At 36.2% G+C, this 22,067-nt stretch overlaps 2 protein-coding genes across 3 annotated transcripts in view; one reads left to right on the top strand and one right to left on the bottom strand.

Moving 5' to 3' along the window:
- The window catches only part of HAT1 (histone acetyltransferase 1), a 43,404-nt gene extending 28,348 nt beyond the window's left edge, over positions 1-15,056 (bottom strand). The window contains exons 1-4 of one of the 2 annotated variants that reach the window (XM_090280737.1): positions 14,985-15,056; positions 11,061-11,165; positions 3,815-3,890; positions 300-420 (exon numbers count right to left, since the gene is read on the bottom strand). In XM_090280737.1, the coding sequence (XP_090136863.1) occupies positions 300-420; positions 3,815-3,890; positions 11,061-11,165; positions 14,985-14,991 (309 nt within the window). In that variant the 5' untranslated portion in view covers positions 14,992-15,056. Of the gene's footprint in view, positions 1-299; positions 421-3,814; positions 3,891-11,060; positions 11,166-14,701; positions 14,767-14,984 lie in introns of those variants that run through there. The other variant, XM_090280739.1, reaches the window with a different exon arrangement.
- SLC25A12 (solute carrier family 25 member 12) overlaps positions 1-22,067 on the top strand; it is a 174,111-nt gene that overhangs the window by 42,133 nt on the left and 109,911 nt on the right. The gene's annotated exons all lie outside the window — the stretch shown is intronic.

Genomic DNA, 22,067 nt, shown 5'->3' with positions numbered 1-22,067 from the left:
TTATTTAACTTCTGGGAAAAGAAGTAATTTTCATGTGTGTAATAAAGAAAAAAAGTTGGTAAATACAACTCTGATCATAAAAGCGAAGGTTTTTAGGGAGAAGGTCCACTCAGGAAACATTTAGGCTAAGGATCAAAAATGCAAGGTTTATTGAAATGACAGGCAATCATCTCCATGACTGAACATATGTTTTTAAAGCTACTATGTAAAACATTCTCTCCTTCATCAAACCTTTAAATTTTAAAACCTATCTTATACTCAACTGAAAAATAAAGTCTAAAATTTATTTTTCTTCTTACCTCTACACAGTCAAAATTCTCATCAACTTTTGATGCATATTCGACACGGAACATTGTTGACAGGCTACCAGCAATATAGTATAATAGTATCTTCAGACCCTTGTAACCAAAAGCAGTTTCACTGAAAGGGGGAAAAAAACAGCAGTAATTTAAGACCCCAAAATGAATCTTTGCAAAGTCACTTAAAATATTAACCCTATATATCAACAAGTTAGCTTCATGGGTAGTTTAAAGATTTTAAACTATACTTATTTTTTTTAAATAAGAAATATTTGTAATGAAACTGTGCCTCAGCTTTCTTCATTTATAAAATAAGAGAGACTAAGAGCTCCAACCTCAGGGATATTGTCTGGGTTAAATAAGCAAGTTAATACTGTAAACCACTTATAACATTGGCATAGTGTACAAGTACTCAGTAAATGTTTACTATTAATACTACTGTGACTGTTGCTGCTCCTGCTGCTACTATTACTACTAACACTAGGAGGCATTTGAAATCAGAGACAAGTAGTGTTAAACTGGTACCTGGCTAGGCAAGCAGCTAAGATGTAGCCTTGGCCCAATTTTTCCAACTTACCACTTGCTTATATCACCAACACCCAGAGCTGCTTAAAGTGGTGATAACACCTAATTATACTCCTCTATGAACTCAGAAAACAGATCTGGAAATGCTGCTATTTATCCAACCCTGCTCCCCATTATCTGTTATGCTTCACTATTCCCTTTCTCAACTTAAAACGTCTTTAAAAAAAGTGAATTCTAAACTATACAGAATAGGTAAATCTAGATACAGAGAGTAGATTAGTCATCGCCCAGGGCTTGGGAGGGTGGGGGAAAGGGGAGTGACAGCTAATTGGTCAGGAATATTTTGGTGGGAATGATGAAAATGTTCTAAAAGCCCACTGTGGTGATGATGATAGTACAACTATGAATGTACTAAAAACCACTGAATTGTATACTTTAAAATAAGTTAAGTATATGGTAAATTATCTCAATAAAGCTTTTTTCTTAGTGAATTCTGAAAGAAAGTGTGTCTGAAAGAAGCAGTGTCATTTCCAGATTTCTGCCTAGGCTAACAAATAAAATATGAGCAATGTCCATTCCAGGACTCTGAAAGTTAGGTGCAGTAGAAAGGAGTGGAATACTAGGATCAAGAATAATGTCAGGACTGGGCCATAAAATATAGGGTTATCACTATTAACTGACTGTTATCTGTCTATTATACCATGTTTAATGGCATGCAAACCAGATAAGCAAAGGTGCAAACTGTCATTAAAAGCAGTATCTATAAAATTAGATTCTATCTACCAAGTTATTACCACAGAGATTTTAAATAAATAGCAGTAAGAAGAAGAGAATAAAATAGCTCCTTAAAAATAGAAATCTAAGGAGAAAACATTCTTATTATATAATAAAACTTGTTTAAAATATGAAAGGCTCATATTCTGGTATAAATCAATATAATAGAACATTCTTCTTAATACTTAAAAGTACATTAAGTGCCTAATACATTAATAATGAAAAATTCTCAGAAAATTTGTTCCATAAAAGACATTTTTCAATTAAAAAATACATTAAATATATCAAAGGTATTAAAATAATGCAAGGGAAAATAGCCATAATGGGAAAGAATTTAAATGTCAACTATATCTAAACACTCCTCCTACTTCAACAAACTGGGGTTCCTTGGGAAACTGAGTGATTCCAGAACTAATAGAAAATGTACAAGATGAATCTGGAACATCTTACTATATCAGAAAGTAACAGGTCACTAAAATGATGATGATATATCAAAAGGACTCAAAAGCTGGTTTGACAGAGTAGACACTTGCTTAATATGGGATCATCAAAATTAGCAACAGTAACAGATTATAACCCACTGAATTAAAAAAAAAAAAGAATCCTTAAGTCTATTCTGTTATAAACAAAGAAATACATAAGAAGAGAAGCTCTTTCCTATAGTGGAATGCAACTAATGAATGTAGTAGGTATGTTAGAAAACAACAATCTTATAATCACAGTAAAATACTGATTAAGGCCAGAATTGGTAGTGGACTTAAAATTACTAGGTACAAGTTTGATGGGAAATAGAATGCTTTCAGTCTCAGAATATTTCCCTACACATTTTACATATAAATAACAAAGAGGAAAATATAATCCTTATAGTGGAGAAATTTGGCACCTCTAAACTAAGTGGTCCAAGTTAACTTCACCAACAGTGAGACAAACTGGTAACATGGACTTTCTGACATGACACACTGAGAAGGACAGATACAATTTCTGTCACAGTGCTACAAAAATAAGCATTGCATGAATTTAATCATGAAGAAACAATCACCCTAATCCAAAATAAAGGTTTATCAAACTAGCCTATACTCCACAAAAATGTCATGAAAAACAAGCAAAGCTTGAGAAACTGTTTCAGATTAAAGAAGACTAAAGATATATGACAACTGAAAGCAATATGTGATTCTAGACTGGGTGCAGGATGGAGAAAAAATGTTATAAAAGAATTGTTGAAAATCAATTGGCAAATCTGAAATGTAGACTACAAATTAGAAAATAGTATTGTATCAATGGTAAATTTCCTGAGTTTTGATAATTCTACTACAGTTAATGTCCTTATTTTTAGGAAATACATACTTAAGAATTTAGGGGTAAGTGATCAAGATATTATCTGTAATCACTCTCAGATGGTTCAAGAACAAAATATCAATATACAGGGTGGGGCAAAAGTAGGTTTACAGTTGTTCATATGGAAAATAATGCAATAATTTATGAGAGAATGATTAAAGCAATGCTAACAACTGGTGAATCTAGATAAAAGCTATACAGAACACTATTCTTGCAACTTTCTTTAATCTTGAAATTGTTTTCAAAATCAAAAAATTTTTTTAAAAAGGTAACCATTCTAGTAATGTAATGAAGGTACAGAAAATTAAAGGATTGTGCTGAATATACCAGGAAATACCTTTAAATTTACTTTCAAAAATAAAATTATCTTAACTGTTTATTTACTTGTCATAGAATAATAACTTGAGCTTTCTTGCTTTGGTGAAGGGGGTTGTATTCTGCACTAAAAGCAGTAGAGCAAAGTGACAGTTAGGAAAAAGTAGTAGTTGTGAATATGGGCTCTGCAGTTAGACTGCCTAAATGTGAACTTCAGCCATTCATCTGTTCGTAGGCAACTATCCAGTTTGACCAATGTAGAGTGTAACAAATGATAACACCATCACTAAGACTACTGTGAGAATTAAATGAGATAATGTATCTATAGCACTAAATAGCAGATAGTAAATTGTTATCTTTGTCAAAAATGCCATTCTAATACATATTTTAAAATAAATTACATGAAAAATATAACAGGAAAGAAAATAAAGTCTGATTTCTAAATCTTAAAAATAAAGGGAATGGATTTTATTTATGTATTTATTTATGTATGTATGTATGTATGGTATTTATTTATTTATTTATTTGCCATACTAATTGGGAAAACATCTTATTATGTCACTTACTCATCCCCAAAGAGTTGATGGGTATATTCAGGAAAGAAAGTTCTAATGTCATTCTCAAGATCTTCAGGAAAACGAACTGTTTAAAAGAAAATAAAAGTATACAAATATTAAAGATATTAAATTAAACATATTAAGGTGACAGGTTATTTCAATTTCAAGAATTTCACTATACTAGGATAGAGTCAACATTTTTCTTAAATTGTCATTTTTCCATTATATGACTTATACTGGATTCTCAAGAGACAAATGAACAATGAAATTTAGAAAATCACTTTGAGTACTTCAGCATCAAAAACCTACTGATTCTAAGAATTAGAAAACTAGGTATGACAGAGGCAACTGATTTATTTTATTTTCCTGTATGTTTATACACAATGAAAAAATAAAAGAAAACAAAACCAAAAAAGATACTTTGAGATAAGAAAAGCTATAGCATCAGGGAAACAAAAACAGAATCTATAGGCAACATTGAGAACAAGAATAACCTCAGTTTGATGAGACCCCTAGGATCACATCATTCTTCATGACTGCAAGATAATATGTTGTTTCTAGGTTTTTGTTTTGTTTTGTTTTTTGCTATTAAAAATAATGCTGCAATAACATCCTTACATATACTGCCGTACTTTAACAAGTACACACAAGGCAAATCCCAGGCAGTAGAAATGCTTAGTAAAAGTACTGAAATGCTTTTAGTATTATAAATACTGCTTAAGTGCCCTCTATAAAAATATTGTAACAGTTTATATACCCACCAACAGCTACTTAAAATTCCTGTTTCCCACATCCTTGACAATACTCTGTACCCTCAATTTTAATTTTCACCATTCCAAAATGGAAACGGGTATCCTATTGTTGTTACTTTTACTTGCATTTATTATGAGTACTGATGTTATTGAACATTTTCCCAATATAATGTACTAATGAAGAAAATTTTACAAAAATATTCCTTAAGCAATTGAAGAATAAAAAAGCTAAGTTATAGATGAAAAATTTCTAATACTGTCCTCACAGAGCAAGTCACTCACAGGGTACCAAAGTATCATCTAGCAGGTTACTGATTTATACAGAAGGATAAATCTGTAGAGATCTGGCACTCACCACCTTTCCAAACCCTTCTGATTTAATGCAATATAATGTATACAGCATCACCTATAGTTTTCTTACCGACAACATTTATCTTATATGTAATCCAGCTTTACAATCTTCCAATTTAAAGAAATATAAAGGTTAAGGAAATAAGTTACATACTACTAAAAGGAAATAGAAAAATCCAAAATGTACACGGCAAAGAATGAAACTGAAGATGATACAAATAGAACATATCCCGTGCTCATGGATAGGAAGAATTAACATCATCAAAATGTCCACTCCACCCAAAGCAATCTTTAGATTCAATGCAATTCCTGTCCAGACATCAGTGGTGTATTTTATAGAACTAGAATATTCCAAAAATTTATGTGGAACTACAAAAGACCACGAATATCCTCAGCGATCTTGAGAAAGCACAACGAAGTCAGAGATATCATGGTTCCTGACATCAAACTATACTACAAGGCTATAAAAATAAAAACAGTATGGTAGTGGCATAAAAACAGACACATAGGTCAGTGAAACAGAACAGAGACCCCCAAATAAACCCATGCCTATATGGTCAATTAACACATGACAAAGGAGACAACATACAATGAGTTAAAGACAGTCTATTCAATAAATGGAGTTGGGAAAACAGGACAGAAACATGCAAAAAATGAAACTCGACCACCTTCTTACACTACATACTAAACTCAGAATGGATTAAAGACTTAAATATGAGACTCAAACGATAGAACTCCTAGAAGAAAACACAGGTAATAAAAACTGACATTTCTCTTAGCAATATCTTTCTGATGCATTTACTCAGGCAAGGAAAACAAAAGAAAAAAAAAATAAAATGAAACATCAAACTAAAAAGGAAACCATCAATAAAACAAAAAGACAACCTACTGAATGGAAGAAGATAGTTGCCAATGATACGTCCAATAAGGGATTGATATCCAAAATTTATGAAGAATTCATACAACTCAACACCAAAGAAACAATCCAATTAAAAAAAAAATGGGCAGAGGACCTGAATAGACACTTATCCAAAGAGGACATACAGACAGCCAAGAGAGATATGAAAACATGCTAAAGGTCACATATCATCAGAGAAATGCAAATCAGAACCACGAGATATCACCTCATACCTGTCACAATGGCTATCATCAATAAATCAACAAAGAACAAGCGTTGGCGAGGATGTAAAGAAAAGGGAACCCTAAGAATTCCGGGCAAGATGGACGCATACAGACATGCTGCATCTCCATCCACAACTACAAAGGAATACAACTCCCTCAAAACTAGAAACCACCAGAAGTTCCAGAAAATCAAAGTGCATGGAAGTCCAGCAAACAAAGATATAAAGAAATAATCATCTAGACAGGTAGGAGGGTCAGAGCCGGGGCAGAGAGGACATGGTGTGGTGGTGGCGGTGGCAGCAGCAGCAGCAGCAACAGGCCAGCAGAAAGCACAGTCACGTTTTAAAAAGTCAGGAGGGACACCTGGGGAGCATTCCCAGCTCCTCACCACAGCTCACAGTCACAGCACCAGGGAAAATCAAGCCCCATTGCCTCTGACTGTGCAGACCAGTGGGGGTTGGGGTGGAGGCAAAAACTGCTGATTTCAGCAGAGTCTGCTTGTTTAAAGGGCCCCCACGGTCCTAGAACGTCCGCAGACCCACCCATTCTGGGAACGACGGCCAGGGCATCAGCTAGAGGGGCACCAGTCTGGTGTGAAAGTGGGAGAGGTGCCTGGAAAAGGGGCAAGTGCTTTGCAGGTGGTATTGTTCCTTCTCAGACCCCTCCCCCACATACAGCACCACAACGTGGTGAAACAGGTCGCCCCGTACTGACGAATCCCTAAGGCTCCCTCTGCCCCTTACAACGTAACAGGAGCGACAGCTCTACCTGGGACATGGAGGCAAACAAACACAGGAGCCTGTCAGAATGAGGAGACAGAGAAGTATGGCCAAAAAGGGGGGATAGATCAAGGTTTCAGTGGGAGAACTAAGCAATGAGGAGATAGCCAACCTAACAGATGAGGAGACAGATAACCTAACAGATGCAGAATTCAAAATACTGGTGATAAAGATGCTCACAGGCTTGACAGATATGCTTGAGTATGGCAAATGCATAAGAGAAGTGAAGGCTATGTTAAGTGAAACAAAGGAAAATCCACACAAAACCAATGGTGAAGGGAAGGAAACTGGGGTTCCAATCAATGATTTGGAACATAAGGAAGAAAAAAAAGTCAACCAGTGCAGAATGAGGGAGCAAGAATTGAAAAAAGTGAGGAAAACTCTCCAAATTTTGAAAAGGAGATGGACATATAGGTCCAGGAAGCAAGGAGGGTCCTGGGTGAGCTGGACCCAGAGGGGACCACACCAGGATGCATCATGATCAAGATGCCAAAGGTGAAAGATAAAGACAGAGTCCTGAGGGCAGCAAGAGAGAGGTGGAGAACTGCCTACAGGGGGGTGCCTATAGGACTATCAGCTGATTTCTCAGAGGACACTTTGCAGGCAGGAGGGGACTGGCAAGCAGTATTCAATGTGATGAAAAGCAACCTGCATCCAGGATGACTCTATCCAGCAAAGTTATCATTTGGAATGGAAGGGCAGATCAAGTGCTTCCCAGACAAGGTAAAGCTAAAGGAACTCATTACCACCAAGCCATTATTATATGAAATGTCAAAGGGACTTACATAAGAAAAGGAAGATCAAAACTATGAACACTAAAATGACAACAAACTCACAACTATCAACAACTGAATCTAAAAAATAAAAACAAAATCCAACTAAGCAAACCAGAATAGAAACAGAATCATAAGTATGGGGTTCATTTGGAGGGTTATCAGCTTGGAGGGGGTAAGGGGAGAAATGGGGAAATGGTGCAGGGACTAAGAAGCATAATTGGTTGGTACAAAATAGACAGAAGGATGTTAAGAACATAGGAAAAGATGAAGCAAGAACTTATATGCACGACCCATGGACCTGAACTAAGGGGGGTGGGATTGCTGGAGGAAAATGGGGTACTGGACAGGGGAGCAAAGGGAAAAAAAATTGGGACTACTGTAACAACATAATCAATAAAATATTATTAAAAGAAAAAAGAAAAGAAAAGGGAACCCTCAGGCACTGTTGGTAGGAATGCAGACTGGTGTAGCTACTATGGAAAATAGTAGGGAGATTCCACCAAAAATTAAAAATGGAACTGTCTATGACCCAGCAGTTCCACTTCTAGGTATATATATAATCCCAAGAAACCAAAACATTAATTCAAAGGAGTATATGCACCCCTATATTCACTGCAACATTATTTAGAATAGCCAAGATATGGAAACAACCCAGATGCCCATCAACATGTGAGTGGACAAAAATATGGTGGTACATATATGCAATGGAATATTACTTGGCCATAAAAAGAATGAAGTCTCACCATTTGAAACAGCATGGATGGACCTAGAGGGTGTTATGCTAAGTGAAATAAGTCAGACATAGAAACACAAATACCATATGATTATATTAACTCTAAAGAGGAAAATAAACACACAAACAAAATAGAAACAGAGAACAGACAGTTGCCAGAGGGGAGGGGTGGGGGAACTGGTACCAAAGGTAAAGGGATTAAGAACTACAAATCAGTAGTCACAAAACAATCCTGGGGATGTAAAGTATAGCAGAGGGAATATAGTCAATAATATGCAATAACTATGTATAATGCCAGGTGAGTGCCTGAACTATCAGGGGGGACCACTTTGTAAAGTATATGATTGTCTAACCACTATGCTGTACACTGGAAACTAATACAAAATAATATTGAATGTAAACTGTAATTGAAAAACAAAATTAAAAATCTAAAATGTAGATTTGTTTAATAATTCTAAACAATGACTTTACCCTTCCAAATAAATAAATGACATGGGGGAAAGTTTCATGTGAGGGGAGGGACTATTCTGGATTAAAATAGATTAAAGAAACATTATAAGTTATTGCTACTGACTGTAAAGGATAAGAAAGACCAAATAAGCCAGTCAATTTTAGCTGTGTCATATATGTGTTCAACTTGGGCCAAGTAAAGTGGATCTTGATGTAGGAAAATTATTTTCCATAGTTTTCCCACACACTATTAATAAAGACAAAAAAGCCCTGGCTGGGTGGCTCAGTTGGCTGGAGCATTGTCCCCGTACATCAGAAAAGGTTGCAGGTTTAATTCCTGGTCCGGGCACGTACGTAAGTTGCAGCCTCAGTCCCAAGCTGGGTCTGGTATAGGAGGCAACCAAATGATGTCTCTCTCTCTCAGGTCAATATACATATCCTTGGGTAAGGATTGGGGGTGGGGAGGGGGGCGGGGGGGGGGGTATAAAAAACCATCTTCCATCAGAAGGGCAGGTTGTTTTTTTTTACTTTTAAAAATAATAGTATAAAACGTTGACCAGGGTACAGGTAAAAAGACAATTTCAAAAAGTTCTGGTGTAACTATAGGTACTTTTTTGGAAAACAGTTCCGCAATAGCTACTAAATATGCTCATATCCCATTCTGCATAGTGGCTCTCAAACAAGGGCAACTTAACTCACCCTCAGGAGATATTGGCAATGTCAGAAGACATTGTTGGTTTCTGCAACCACAGAAAAATGTTACTGTAATCTAGTGAGACCAGGATGCTGCTAAACATCTTTCAATGTACAGAATAACAAAGAACCAGCTAATGAAAAATGTCAATAGTGCTGAATTTGAGAAACACTACATTTGAAATGTAGCATTTCAATTTCTAGCCATACCTTCCGTTGAACATTCACAGAAATGGGTAAAGATAAAAACAAGGATAATTACTAGAGAATTATTTTTAATAGCAAGAGAAGCAATCCCTCAATAGGGAATACTTAAGTAAGTTATGATATAGTCATAGTGTACTACATAATTTAAAAGAACAAGGTAGATCTATATGTAGTTATAGAGAATAAGAGTCAAGACATTTTTAAGCTAAATAATAAAACAGACTTACCACAGGATCCTGGTTTTAAAAAAATAATGTCTGCACAAGGAAAGTCTAGATCAGTATTATTTTTACAGTGAGAGCTTGGTTAGGGGACCATTACCTTGTCATTTTCTTTGTATTTCTGATATGTTTGTAATGTGTAAACAATAGCAGCTGCCATTTAATGAGAATTTCTAGAAGTCTAGTTATTCAAGCACTTTACTTGTGTTTAACTTTTTATTTAAAGTTTACAACCACTATCAAGTACCATTAACTCCATTTTAAAGATGAGGAAACTGAGGTATGAAAAGTAATGGAACCAGAATTCATGAGCATATAATTAGTTTTCCTGAAATGTAATTTATATGCCATAAAACTCACTTGTTTTAAGTGTATAATTTAATAATTTTTAGTACATTTAAAATTGTGTAACCATTGTCATAATTTAATTTTAAAATATTGCCATGATTCCCAAAAGAAATCTCATGCTCATTTTTAGTCATCTCTGTTCCCACGCCCAGCCCCAGTTAACCACTAATCTACCTTCTGTCTATGGATTTGGCTTTTCCAAACAATATGTACAAATGGAATCATACAACATATCAGGCTGCTTTTGGGATGGAGATTCGGTTTCTTTCACTTAGAATGCTTCTGAGGTTCATTCATGTAGCATTATCAGACTTTCATTCCTTTTTATTGTCAAATAATATTCCATCATGTAGCTATCTATACCAACTTTTATCTGTTTACCAGTCTACAGATATCTAGGTTGTTTCCATTTTTTGGCTCATGTGAATAATGCTGCAATGAACATTCATGTATGAGTCTTTCTATGGACAAATGTTTTCATTTCTCTTGGGTAGATACCTAGAATTTCTGGGTCATATAATAAATTCATGTTTCTAACTTTTTAAGAACCTGCCAAATGGTTTTCCAAAGTAGTTGCATTATTTTACATTTCCATCAGCACTGAGTTTTTTCCCACATCCCCACCAATACTTATTGTCACAACTCTGCTGCCTCTCTAATGTCTACCCACTCTATAACACAGACTGAAAAAAATCTGAATATGTTCAATAAACGCAGAAAACTATTTACATAAACAACTGCTCTGATAGGAAGCTCTTCAAATTTTAAATTATATACACACACTCAATACATACATAATACGGCTCAGAAATGGCATACATACCTAATTTTAGTTCAATTGCTGTGTTGGTGTTACATTTGTACTCTGCCAGCTTCTTCTCCACTGCACTTTTGTACTCAACCAAAAATTTCTCCATAGCACCAAATCCTAAGAGAAAAGATTTTTAAGATGTCTGGTTGAAAGTGGTTTGAACAGTGAAACCTAAAAATAGGGTTGTTACTAGAAATGGGATAAAGGTGGGATTTAAAGTGTTTTAATAGATCATAAAAGTACAGATTGTTCTCTATATATTCCTAAATAAATGTACAGAGTATGAATGTCTCATTTATAAAACAGACAAAACATTGTTTCTGGTTTAAAGGCTTATAAACTAGGACTGCTTTACATAAATGAGTAAATCTGAAAATTAACATGACAGATTACTGACATTTCTGAATATTTAATATTAATATAAATTACCTGCTAGGATATATGCCTATATAGCCTTTTTAAAGGATATATAGAAAAGATGCCACTGCACCAGTAAGAAATAGTGAGACTGTCCTTTAGTAATTACAATAGCATTTCATTTCTAATACTGAAAAAATTCTACCCAAAGTACTTCCAGATTAACTATTAGAAAACTATCACCTGATAGTGCATAGATTATCTCAGGAAGGTTATACAAGAAACTGGTACCCATGGTTACCTCTACGATGAAAGAAGGAATGGGAACAGGGTTGGATAATTTTCACTGTATTAAAAGAAGTTTGTTTTTTACCATCTGTGTGCATAAAGTTATAAACTATTCCAGGCTACGGGAATAACCAAATGGTTTTACAACATGGCTGGCCATCAATATATATAACAAATAATTAAGAGTGGAAGGAACCATTATCAAGAGGACCTTTCAAGCAATGACAATAAATCTCCTGACAAAATAAACATGAAAATGAGGAGAAATTCAGGGAAAAATTGATAAGAATAAACAAAAGGGGTACAATGACACACCATAAACTTTAGTAAGTGGTTAAAACACACAAAGAAAATAGGGAACATGAGGCAATATACATTAATGATTGAAGGTCAGAGTTCCTGCATTCAAATCCAGTATCCACTATTTACTACATCTGTGAATTAAAGCACATTACTTGGAGGATTTCTGGCCAAGATGGAGGCCTAGACTGACACAGTCCATCTCCCTCCACAACTAAGAAGGAACATAACTACCGCAAAACCATAAATAACCAGAAGTTCCAGAAAATAAAGCTACAAGGAAGTCCAACAGTATGAAATTATAAACAAGTGGTGCTTGTCCGGACAGGTAGGAGGGACGAAGCCACAGCGGAAAGGTCAAGTTGTGCCGGCGGCGGCAGCTGTAGCGACAGGCAGCAGGACTGAGGTAAGCACTGACGTCTGTATTTAAGGGGAGGTGAGAAGCGCCTGGGATCACCCCTGGCTGCGGACCAAACCTGTCAGCTCACAATTCCAACGCAGGGAATGGCAGACCCCCATTGCCTTGGACTCTGAGGCCCAGAGGGTGTGGGGACAGAGGAGGAGGCTCCCAGTCTCTCAGCAGATAGAGAATGGTGGGAAATCCATCTTGGATCCCCGCCCCCACACAAAGCAAAAAACTGCCAAGATGGCAGGGATAATGACAGAGATCCCAATCACGCAGCTGACCAGAAAGCAAATACATGAATTAACGGACGAACAGATAGATAACCTTTCTGAGGCTCAGTTCAGAGCTATAGTTATAAGACAGCTTACAGAACTAACAGCAGATCTTAAACAAGACAGGGAAGGAATGAAGGCTAGTCCTGCTGAAATGAACAAAAACACATATGAAACAAGTGGTGAAGGAAGGAAAACCAGGGATCAAATCAACAAACTGGAACATAGGGAAGGAAAAAACGGTCAGCCAGTGCAGAAAGAGGAAACAAAAAGTGAGGAAAATGAGGACTCAGAAACCTCTGTGACAAGAGAGCAAACATCCAAATTATAGGGTTGCCAGAAGGTGAAGAAGAGAAACCAGAAATTGAAAAATTACGTGAAAAAATAATGAAGCAGAACTTCCCTAACTTGGGGAAGGAAATAGAACTACAGGTCCAGGAAGCACAGAGAGTTCCAAAACAACTGGACCCAGGGAGAACCACACCAAGACACATTATAATCAAAATGTCAAAAATTAAAGATAAAGAGAGAATCTTAAAAGCAGCAAGAGAGAAGAAGAGACTTACGTACAAAGGGGTCCCAATAAGACTCTCAGCTGATTTCTCAAAGGAGACTGCAGGCAAGAAGAGACTGGCAAGAAATATTCAAAGTAATGAAAATCAATAACCTACAGCCACGATTACTCTATCCAGCGATAGAGGGGCAGAGAAAGTGCTTCCAGGACAAAATAAAACTGAAGGAGTTCATTAGATCCAAACCACTGTTATATGAGATGTTAAAGAGACTTGTTTAGAAGGAAGAGGATCAAAACTATGAACATTAAAATGAAAACTGTATCACAACAACCAACAGCAGAAGCTTGGGAACTGAAACAAAGGCAAACTAAGTAGGCAATGAGAGTGGGAAAAAAATTGTAGGTACAGGGAACATATTGGGGGGAGGTCAGCGGGGAGGGGGAAGGGGGAAAAAGGAGGGAGATGATGCAGAAATTAAGAAGCATAGTAGAAGGGAGTGGAGTAAACAGGAAGATGTTGAGAAGAACTATATGCACAACCAATGGGCATGGACTAAGGGGGGGGCAACTGGAGGGAGGGGTGTCACTGGGTGGAGGGGAGCAGAGGGAAAAGAAATCGGGACAACTGGAACAGCATAATCAATAAAACATATTAAAAGTAAATAAAGCACATTATTTGACTTCTCTGACCCTAATCTGTAAAAGTGAGGTAACAGAACCCACCTGAAGGAATTTATGTATAATCTATGCAACAAAATTTAACTTCTGAAATCATACATTACCTTAATCCTGTAACAGAAGTAGATCCTACATCAGTCCCATTTCATATTCAAAAACTCAGGCTTAGAGAGAAGGTTATTTGCCTAAGGGCACCCAACCACTAAGTGGTGGAGCTGAGATTCGAATTTAGGTGTAATTCTTATAACATGTCCCCACTGTTTTATAGTACCAGTAAGTACACAAGATCCTACAACTCTTCCTTAAACATCTGTAAACTCAAGCTACAGCCTGTCTCTCCAACACACCCAAGAAGCGTAGTGAGACTACTATGAAGGCACAAGGAAAGGAGATAATAAAAACTGTTTATAACGTCAAAAGATTTGTAATTTGGGAAAAAAGTATACAGTCACTTCAAAACAGTCTTATACGTACAAAATAGCAATTACGTGTTGTAAACGAGACTCAATAAAGAGCATAATAAAATAACCAAAAGAGAATTACACTGTACTGGACAAACTCTAAAAAGAGTTTAGGTGAAGGAATAACTTCAGAATATCTAAATACTAAAGTATGAGAGATTAAGGAGACTCTAAAGTCCGTCAAGATTCAAACGAGAGCCCGAGTGCAGGCAAGGCAGCACTGCAGCTGACGGCCGAGGAAGGCGGAGGGAGCTCTGGAAGAGAAGGAGGGTCTGAGTACCGAAATCAGCTGGCGGGAACAGAACCAGACTAGTGTAACTGAGGTAGCAGTGGGCAAAAAGAACGGGAAGAGAAACAGGCCTCAAAGCATCCGGCACCTTAAAAGCCCAAATCGCGGCGCTCTCCCTCGGCCTCTTCGTCCCTCCGCAGGGGCCAAGTTCTTCGCGGAAGGCGCAGAGCCCCGAGCAGTTGGGGGCGGGGGCACGAACCTCTGCCGACAAGCAGCTGCGCTGAGTGTTCCACGCTTTCAGGCTGAAGCAGGCCTTCTGGAACCCAGGCTAGCGCCCGAAAGTTCCAGGCGGGAACTGTCACCACGGTCTCGGGGCTCTTTCCCAAACCTGCCAGCTCCCTCCCTTTGGTAAACTTTTCCCGGGAACTTACCCGCCATTTCCGAGCTGCGAACACCCGCGGCTGGCCGAGAAAGGACGAATCAACCCGCGCGCTCCCTGGCCGGAAGTGATCACACTGTATGACGCATTTCCTTATCCCACCAATGAGAGGAGGAAGTTCGAGGCGCGGTGGCGGAAGTAGCTCAAGGGGTGGGGCTAACACCGCTGGGAAAGCTCGGACTGTTGCCTAGTCACCGGCGAGTGCCGTCAGCTGTTCTGTAGGCCTGAATGCAGGAGGCCACAGAACAGACGTTCTGTTAACCCTGAGAGCGTTTCTTTGGAGTTGATTGGAATATTATTGATGGGTTATGGCCGTTTTATATTCCCCCATGGCAATATTTGGGAGACTGATAGAAAAGCTTTCCCCTTGTCCGGGAGGATAGATCCAAACACCCGAACCCTAGTTTAAAAAGTAGAAATTGAGTTGCAGTTGCAGGAGAGATTTTCACTTACTTTATTTGTTCCTATTTTGGCTGTCTACTTGCTTAACATCGTTTTTCTTTTATCTCATACTATTTAGCAGTATTCAGTGCCGTATCAATATCAATTTAAGTAGTATTCGGCTTTCGCTCTTAAGGTTACTAGGCAACCATGTAGCGCACTGAAAGTGCTGCTTAATACCTCAAGTGGCCTGATCTGGTCCTGCAGGTTTCAAGTCTTGTGGGCCTGAACCACAATCACAGCATGTTGCCTGTTTTGGGCCATTGAGCTTGTTAGTATTTAGTAACTGTAGAAACTGTTTGTCCCAGAGGATAAGCCATTTTTTTGGTATCCACAAATATTCCCACATTGTTGTCTATACACTAGAATGCTTTGTGTCAACAAATGTTGGTTATTAGGTTTTATAATGATGATGCTAGAGCTAAAACAGACCCTTGGGATGATAGTCTAGAACTAATGCATTGGAGATGAGGAAACTAAAGCCCAGAAAAGAGAAATTGCCCAAGTCCACTCAGTATACAGCCTATCCAACAGTCCAGTTCTCCAGATACCCCAGTTTTTGTTCGACTGCATGGAAATAGGCCTCCTGATGATAAAGATGAAAAAAGGTACAGGGAATGCTCAGATTGTTTTCCTTTAAGCCTTAATGGAATACCAGAAATTATGACCATAATGTGTTAAGAAGAAAACTGAAATCAGTGCTATAATCAATGACACTGTGAATTAAAAAAGGAATTTTTAAATAAATTCTTCAGAATGTCAAGACTCACCATTTATTTTAATTTTATTATTATTTTTTAAAGATTTTACTTATTTTTAGAGAGAGGAGAAGAGAGGGAGAAAGAGAGGGAGAGAAACATCAATGTGTGGTTGCCTCTAGCATGCCCCTAACTGGGGACCTGGCCTGAAACCCAGGCATGTGTCCTGACTGGGAATCAAACTGTCAACCCTTTGGTTTGCAGGCTGGTGCTCAATCCACTGAGCCACACCAGCTAGAGCGCACCATTTCTTTTTAAAACCACCTTATCTGTAGGTCAAATTGCTGACCAGCATTTACGATCCTTATTAATAAGACATTAAGAGAATTTTTCTTAACTGCAGCAAATCTGAAACAGATTAGTCCTGTGACTTTATGGCTAGCTGTAGTAAAGAAATATGATGAAATTTATACAGGATAAATATGAATACGAAATAAGATGACTATGAGTAAGAAATATGATGAAACATATCATGTGACTAGCATTTAGTATGATCAGCTTGCAATATTGAGGTTACAGTTTTAAAATTGTCCTTTTCTTATTAAAATGTCACAGAACACATGTTTAGGTACCGTTTGCCTAAAAGATAAAAAAATTATTTCTTTCAGAAAGGTAATAGTAAAATTACCAAAAATGTATTTTCTTTTTTAGTAGGATTTTTCCCTTTTTAAAAATCTATATTTTACCTTATTCTAAAGGGGATTTAGGAAGTGAATGTTACCAGCATGGAATAAAATATCTATGAAAAGGAATACACTGTCCTGATATGTACGAAAGAGGCAAGATAGTGATGTGGAAAGTTCAAGCCCTTCTAGTGTATGTTCTCCTTCTTCATGTTGTGATCTTGTTTCATCTGTTAACTGGAGATAATAATATCTCCCCATCATCACACTGGTTCTTGTGAAAATCAAATGGAACAATATTTATTAAAAAGGTTTGTAAACTCTAAAATTCTATGTTAATATGAAATGGTATTAGTATGGATATATTTATTCTATACTAGGAGGCCTGGAAAAGGCATTTTTCTCCAGAGAAAATATGTTTGCTACAGGTTCAAGAGCATAGAGACTAGTAAAGTTTGCCATAGTGTCTTGAAACCTCCAGAAGGGATATTTTTTCAAGACATGGCATTAAACATATGGTCATCAGAAAGTGGAGGTAGGAAATCTGAGTTCTAAAAGATAAATGCAGGTACTTAATGTGTCTATTTCAGAACATATGCAGACAAATAACAGTAACTAGTTAAGTCATTTGTTTAGCTCATAATGATCATGGTATGGGGATGGGGTATGAGTTTCAGTCCTCAGAACAGTTTTGTAGGATCCCCTACCCAGCTAGATGACTTTCATATGGGATAAAAGAAAGAAAAAAAACAGACCAGTTAATATTGAAAACTACTATTAGAAGAATAACTTAAAAATACACATTACCACCAGATTGCATATTCCATTTTTTAAACTCTCATTTATTACCTATAGGGTATAAACTAGTAGTTTCTGAGAAGCAATTTAGCAATCTTAACAACTTAAACAAAATTTTCAATTTGTACATTTTTTGAGGTAACAGTTCCACATATAAGCATTTGTCCTACAAAACTGTTTGCACAGGAATGCAAAGATAACAACAAAGATGTTCAATGCAGCATTAACTTTATTGGCAAACTGGAAATATGTAAGTTAAACATGCATCAGAAGCAGCTGGCTTTTTTTTTTTTTTTTTTTTTTACATAATTATAAGAAAGGGAACTTAAAATTTGACTTTGCTCAGTAGCCCTCTTTGAAACACCCTGTGTTTGTTGACTATGCTTTATAATGCTGAACCATCCTTCCCCACCACATGGGAAAAAAGGGACCAAATTAAAATTTGAATCATTTCTAAATAAGACTCTAACCATAAAAAGTTAGCTATTTCTTTTTTGAGAAAGCAAATCTGTCTTATAATTACAGATTTTTTTTGACAAATTTCTTGTATCAGAAATACAAATTTTATCATGTTTCTCTAGCAGGGTTTTTTTTTTTTTTTTTTTAGTCTTAGATAGGAACAAATTACATGTAAACCCAATACTTGAATATGTTTTAATTCACTCTCATTTTCAATCAATTGGCATAGTAAATGTGTCATTACTAAGCTGGTAGTAGATGCCAAGGTACATTTAATCAGTAATTCAGTCCTCACATAGTGTGTTGTGATGTTTCTATATGAGAGGGGGGAAATGGCTTGGACCTGTGTACCATATGTGATTTTGAAATGAACACCTCGAATATCAGTAATTTTTATTTGTAGTATTTTCCTATAACAAAATGAGAAGCGCTAGAAAAAGAGGTTTTACTTTGTAAACAATCATTCATGACTTCAGACATTCTCTATTAATATTCTATTGAGCTCACAGCAGATAGTTCCATGAGCATGCAAGAGGGGTAGTGCATGTTGAAATTTAAATTGGCATAAAGCTGCATACTTGTCTAGCTCTGTTTGATTTAGTTTTTTAATATAGTGTGCCAATTTTGTGACTATAATCATGTAAAAGTCCTCTTGAAATGAAAAATTATCTGTGACCCCCCCTAATAAAATAATTTTATGTATAAAATAAAGCTCATATCAAGTTACAAACTTTTGTAAGTGAGTGGGTTTCTTCAAGAACATGAAGTGAATAAAACTCTCTGACTTTTCACGCACACACAAAAGCAGCTGGCTGATATGTACTGATTTGGGAAAATACCTAATATAAAATTGGTTAAAAAATAAATTACACAACATTATAATGTTACTTATTCTTAAAAATGTATTTTGATATGAAAATAGAAAACATTTGAAAGCACATCAATCAAGTTTAACTGTGGCTGCCTCTAGAAGAAGGAATTTTGAGATCGGGCTAAATGAGGGATTTTAAAAAAATACTATTTGCTTCTTTTAATAAGGGTGTATTCGTTTTTTCATAATTAGAAACTTACCAATCTTTTTGGATATGTTTGCTAACTCCTTACCCTCTTCTTTACATTCTATAAACTATGATACATGGAATCAAAGAGAAGCAGCTTAATTGGAAAAAGGAATAGTTAGTAGAAAATTAGTATTTCTAGTTTTGCATTCTGTCATTATTTAGAAGCTAAGATTGGTCACATGAGGGAAGAGCACCATAACTTCTTTTACTTCTTTACAAAATGACCATCCAGTGATGTTGACTTTACTTTTGTTCTGACTTAGTTTTTGAAATTATAGTGCATAAGAATAGCATTAATTATGTATATATACTTAGTGTGGGTAATACAATAATGCCTATTATATTTCAAATTCCACAGTTAAAATGCTATTTCAAATATTAATTCTCTTTTTCAGTTTTAGCTAACAACAACAAAAAGGACCGTTACTCCTCTGTTTTAAAATTTTTTGCACTGTTTTATGTTGTTTCTTAATGTGAAAGAGCTGCTACATAGAAGGGTGAAGAAAAGTTTATTAAAATTACTTAGATATTAAAGAAATAAGACTAAAAAGTAATGAAAATTATGACTAGAAGTATTCATTTTAAACTGATATATTGTTTCAGTCTTTTTGCCTTTTTAAGTTTTGATTGTGGCAAAAAACATATCACATAAAATTGACCATCTTAGTAATTTTTGAGCATACAGTTTAGTAGTGTTAAGTGTATTCACATAGTTGTGAAAGTTGTCATTTTAATGGACTGGTTTTCATTCAACTCCCTGTGATCTGGACATACAAAATGAAGAACTTTTTAACCAGCTATAGAATGTTTGTCAGTTAAATGTTTGGTTCAAAAAGTATAAAAGAATAATAAAATATTAAAAGAACTATGAAATAAAATTTAGATTTATGGTAGTGTTTCTTAGAATTTTGTTTTACAAATCAGAATTTTAAAGGAATATATATAGCTTTCAACAAACTCAAACCAACCAATCACTATGCAAATAAAATTAAAAGAATCCATTTGGAAAATTTTGCTAAAGAGATTCAACACTTTAAATATGTCATTAATCTCATCAACACAGGGCTGTCAGAGTAACCCTTTGCTAGTCTCTTGAATGGGCTAAGAGGAAGAAAGGGTCATGCCAACTGGCACCATATAATAAAAAGAGAACTTGCTTCATCAGTTAAGAAGGATGTATTACAGGGTTAGGATGCATTTAAAGAATAAAAGTGTTACTTTTTAGATCTCTGTAAAATTAAATTTTGCTGCATGTGAGGAATTTTATTTTACTATAGTAGATACGGTGTTATTTTTTATATAGTTTAAGAGAAACTGAGGTACTTTGAATAATATAGAATCATGAATTTTCGAGCAAAGTGATTTTAGGAATCAGGTAATCTAGTCCTTGTCATAATTTTTTATTTGGTATACAAAATGCATCAAACTGTTGTTTACATCTTCTTATAAATATCTAATATTTTTTTTACTTTTTAAAGGTTATACTTTTTAAGATTTTATTTATTTATTTTTAGAGAGAGGGGGAGGAAGGGAGAAAGAGAGAGAAACATTGATGTGTGAAACAAATATCAATAGGCTGCCTCTCGCATGGCCCCAACTGGGGACCTGGCACACAAACCAGGCATGTGCCCTGATCAGGAATAGAACTGGTGACCTTTCGCTTCACAGGCCTGTGCTCAAGCCACTGAGCCACACCAGTCAGGGTTCTAACTTATTTTTAATACTGTTAATTCCTATATTAAATATTACTTTTGTTAACTTTTTTATACAAAAAGGGATATGAGTGCTCATGTTTAATATTTTTTACGCCAGGTGCACCCCTGAAGATCCCTGACTTAATCCCACACTCTTGCTTGAGGTTTCTCAGCAAGTAACTAATAGAGCCAAAACTGTGATCCAAGTCTCTCAATTTGGTCCACTTTCTTCTTCCCTTTCTTTCTGTAGAAAGGGCTAATTTCCTTCATGAAATACTTTACTTTAGAGAGAAAGTAACTGTATCTAGCACATGGTTGAAACCTATGCAATGTTTGTTAAATGACTATAGTAATATCATCAAGAACACAACCCCCTTTAAGCACTCCACCCCTAGAAACAACTGAACTTCCACTTTTGTTCAAGCACTTCATGGTTCTTGGTATTGGAGACTGCTAAAGTTCTTAGCTTTAAAACATCCTTGAGCATGTGATTAGAATCAAAGAGCCTGTAAACCACCTCATTCACATTTAACCCATTACTACCAACATGTGTGTAACACAGGCCTTTCCCTCTTATTAAGTGATTTGGATGTCACCAGTAAGTAGGTTTGGCCTAAAGTAAGTCATCAACATAATTGCCAGGAGATGTTCTTTTGCCAGAGTAAATTTACCCCTGATACAATGGTTCCAAAGGTAATATTGGGACATGAGAGTATTGGTGCAGACAGGCTAAGATCATCAGTAGTCCTGTCTTTCCCCAGAAAATTTTAACCCAGATTAAGTTTTAGGTTTCTTATAAAGTTCTAAGAAAACCTAGCGAGTCCTCATCAGTAGCTTGCCCTCATCCTCTATACCTCTTTCTCTATCCTTCAATGAGTTAAACATCCAAACATTCAGATACTAAATGTAAACTGCTATCTCCCCAAACCCAGGTCATATGTGGAATATACTTACAGAGTTCAAGACAGCTATTGGGGTGAGTGGTACAGTCAACATAACTCTTTCCTCCTTTTCTCCCTGGATTTCCATAACAAACAGGAACGAACCCATGCTGTACGCTGCAGCAGCCCCCCATTTCGTCCCTAGTGAGGCTTTTATACTCTTCTTTCACTTCTCTCCAGCTGGCTTCATTGAGGCCTGCTGTGTCTGGGGCCTGCTGTGTTCACTCACCAAGGTAGGCATGCTTATCACAAAAGAACTGCCTTATTTTCTGATCTGTCCTCCTAGGGGATAATCATGAT

The sequence above is a fragment of the Furipterus horrens genome, unplaced genomic scaffold (genome assembly GCF_987537825.1).
Source record: "Furipterus horrens unplaced genomic scaffold, mFurHor1.1.pri manual_scaffold_1, whole genome shotgun sequence".
Classification (NCBI taxonomy): Eukaryota; Metazoa; Chordata; class Mammalia; order Chiroptera; family Furipteridae; genus Furipterus; species Furipterus horrens.
The sequence above is the reverse complement of the archived record's forward strand: the minus strand, read 5'-3'. Positions and strand labels throughout refer to the sequence as shown.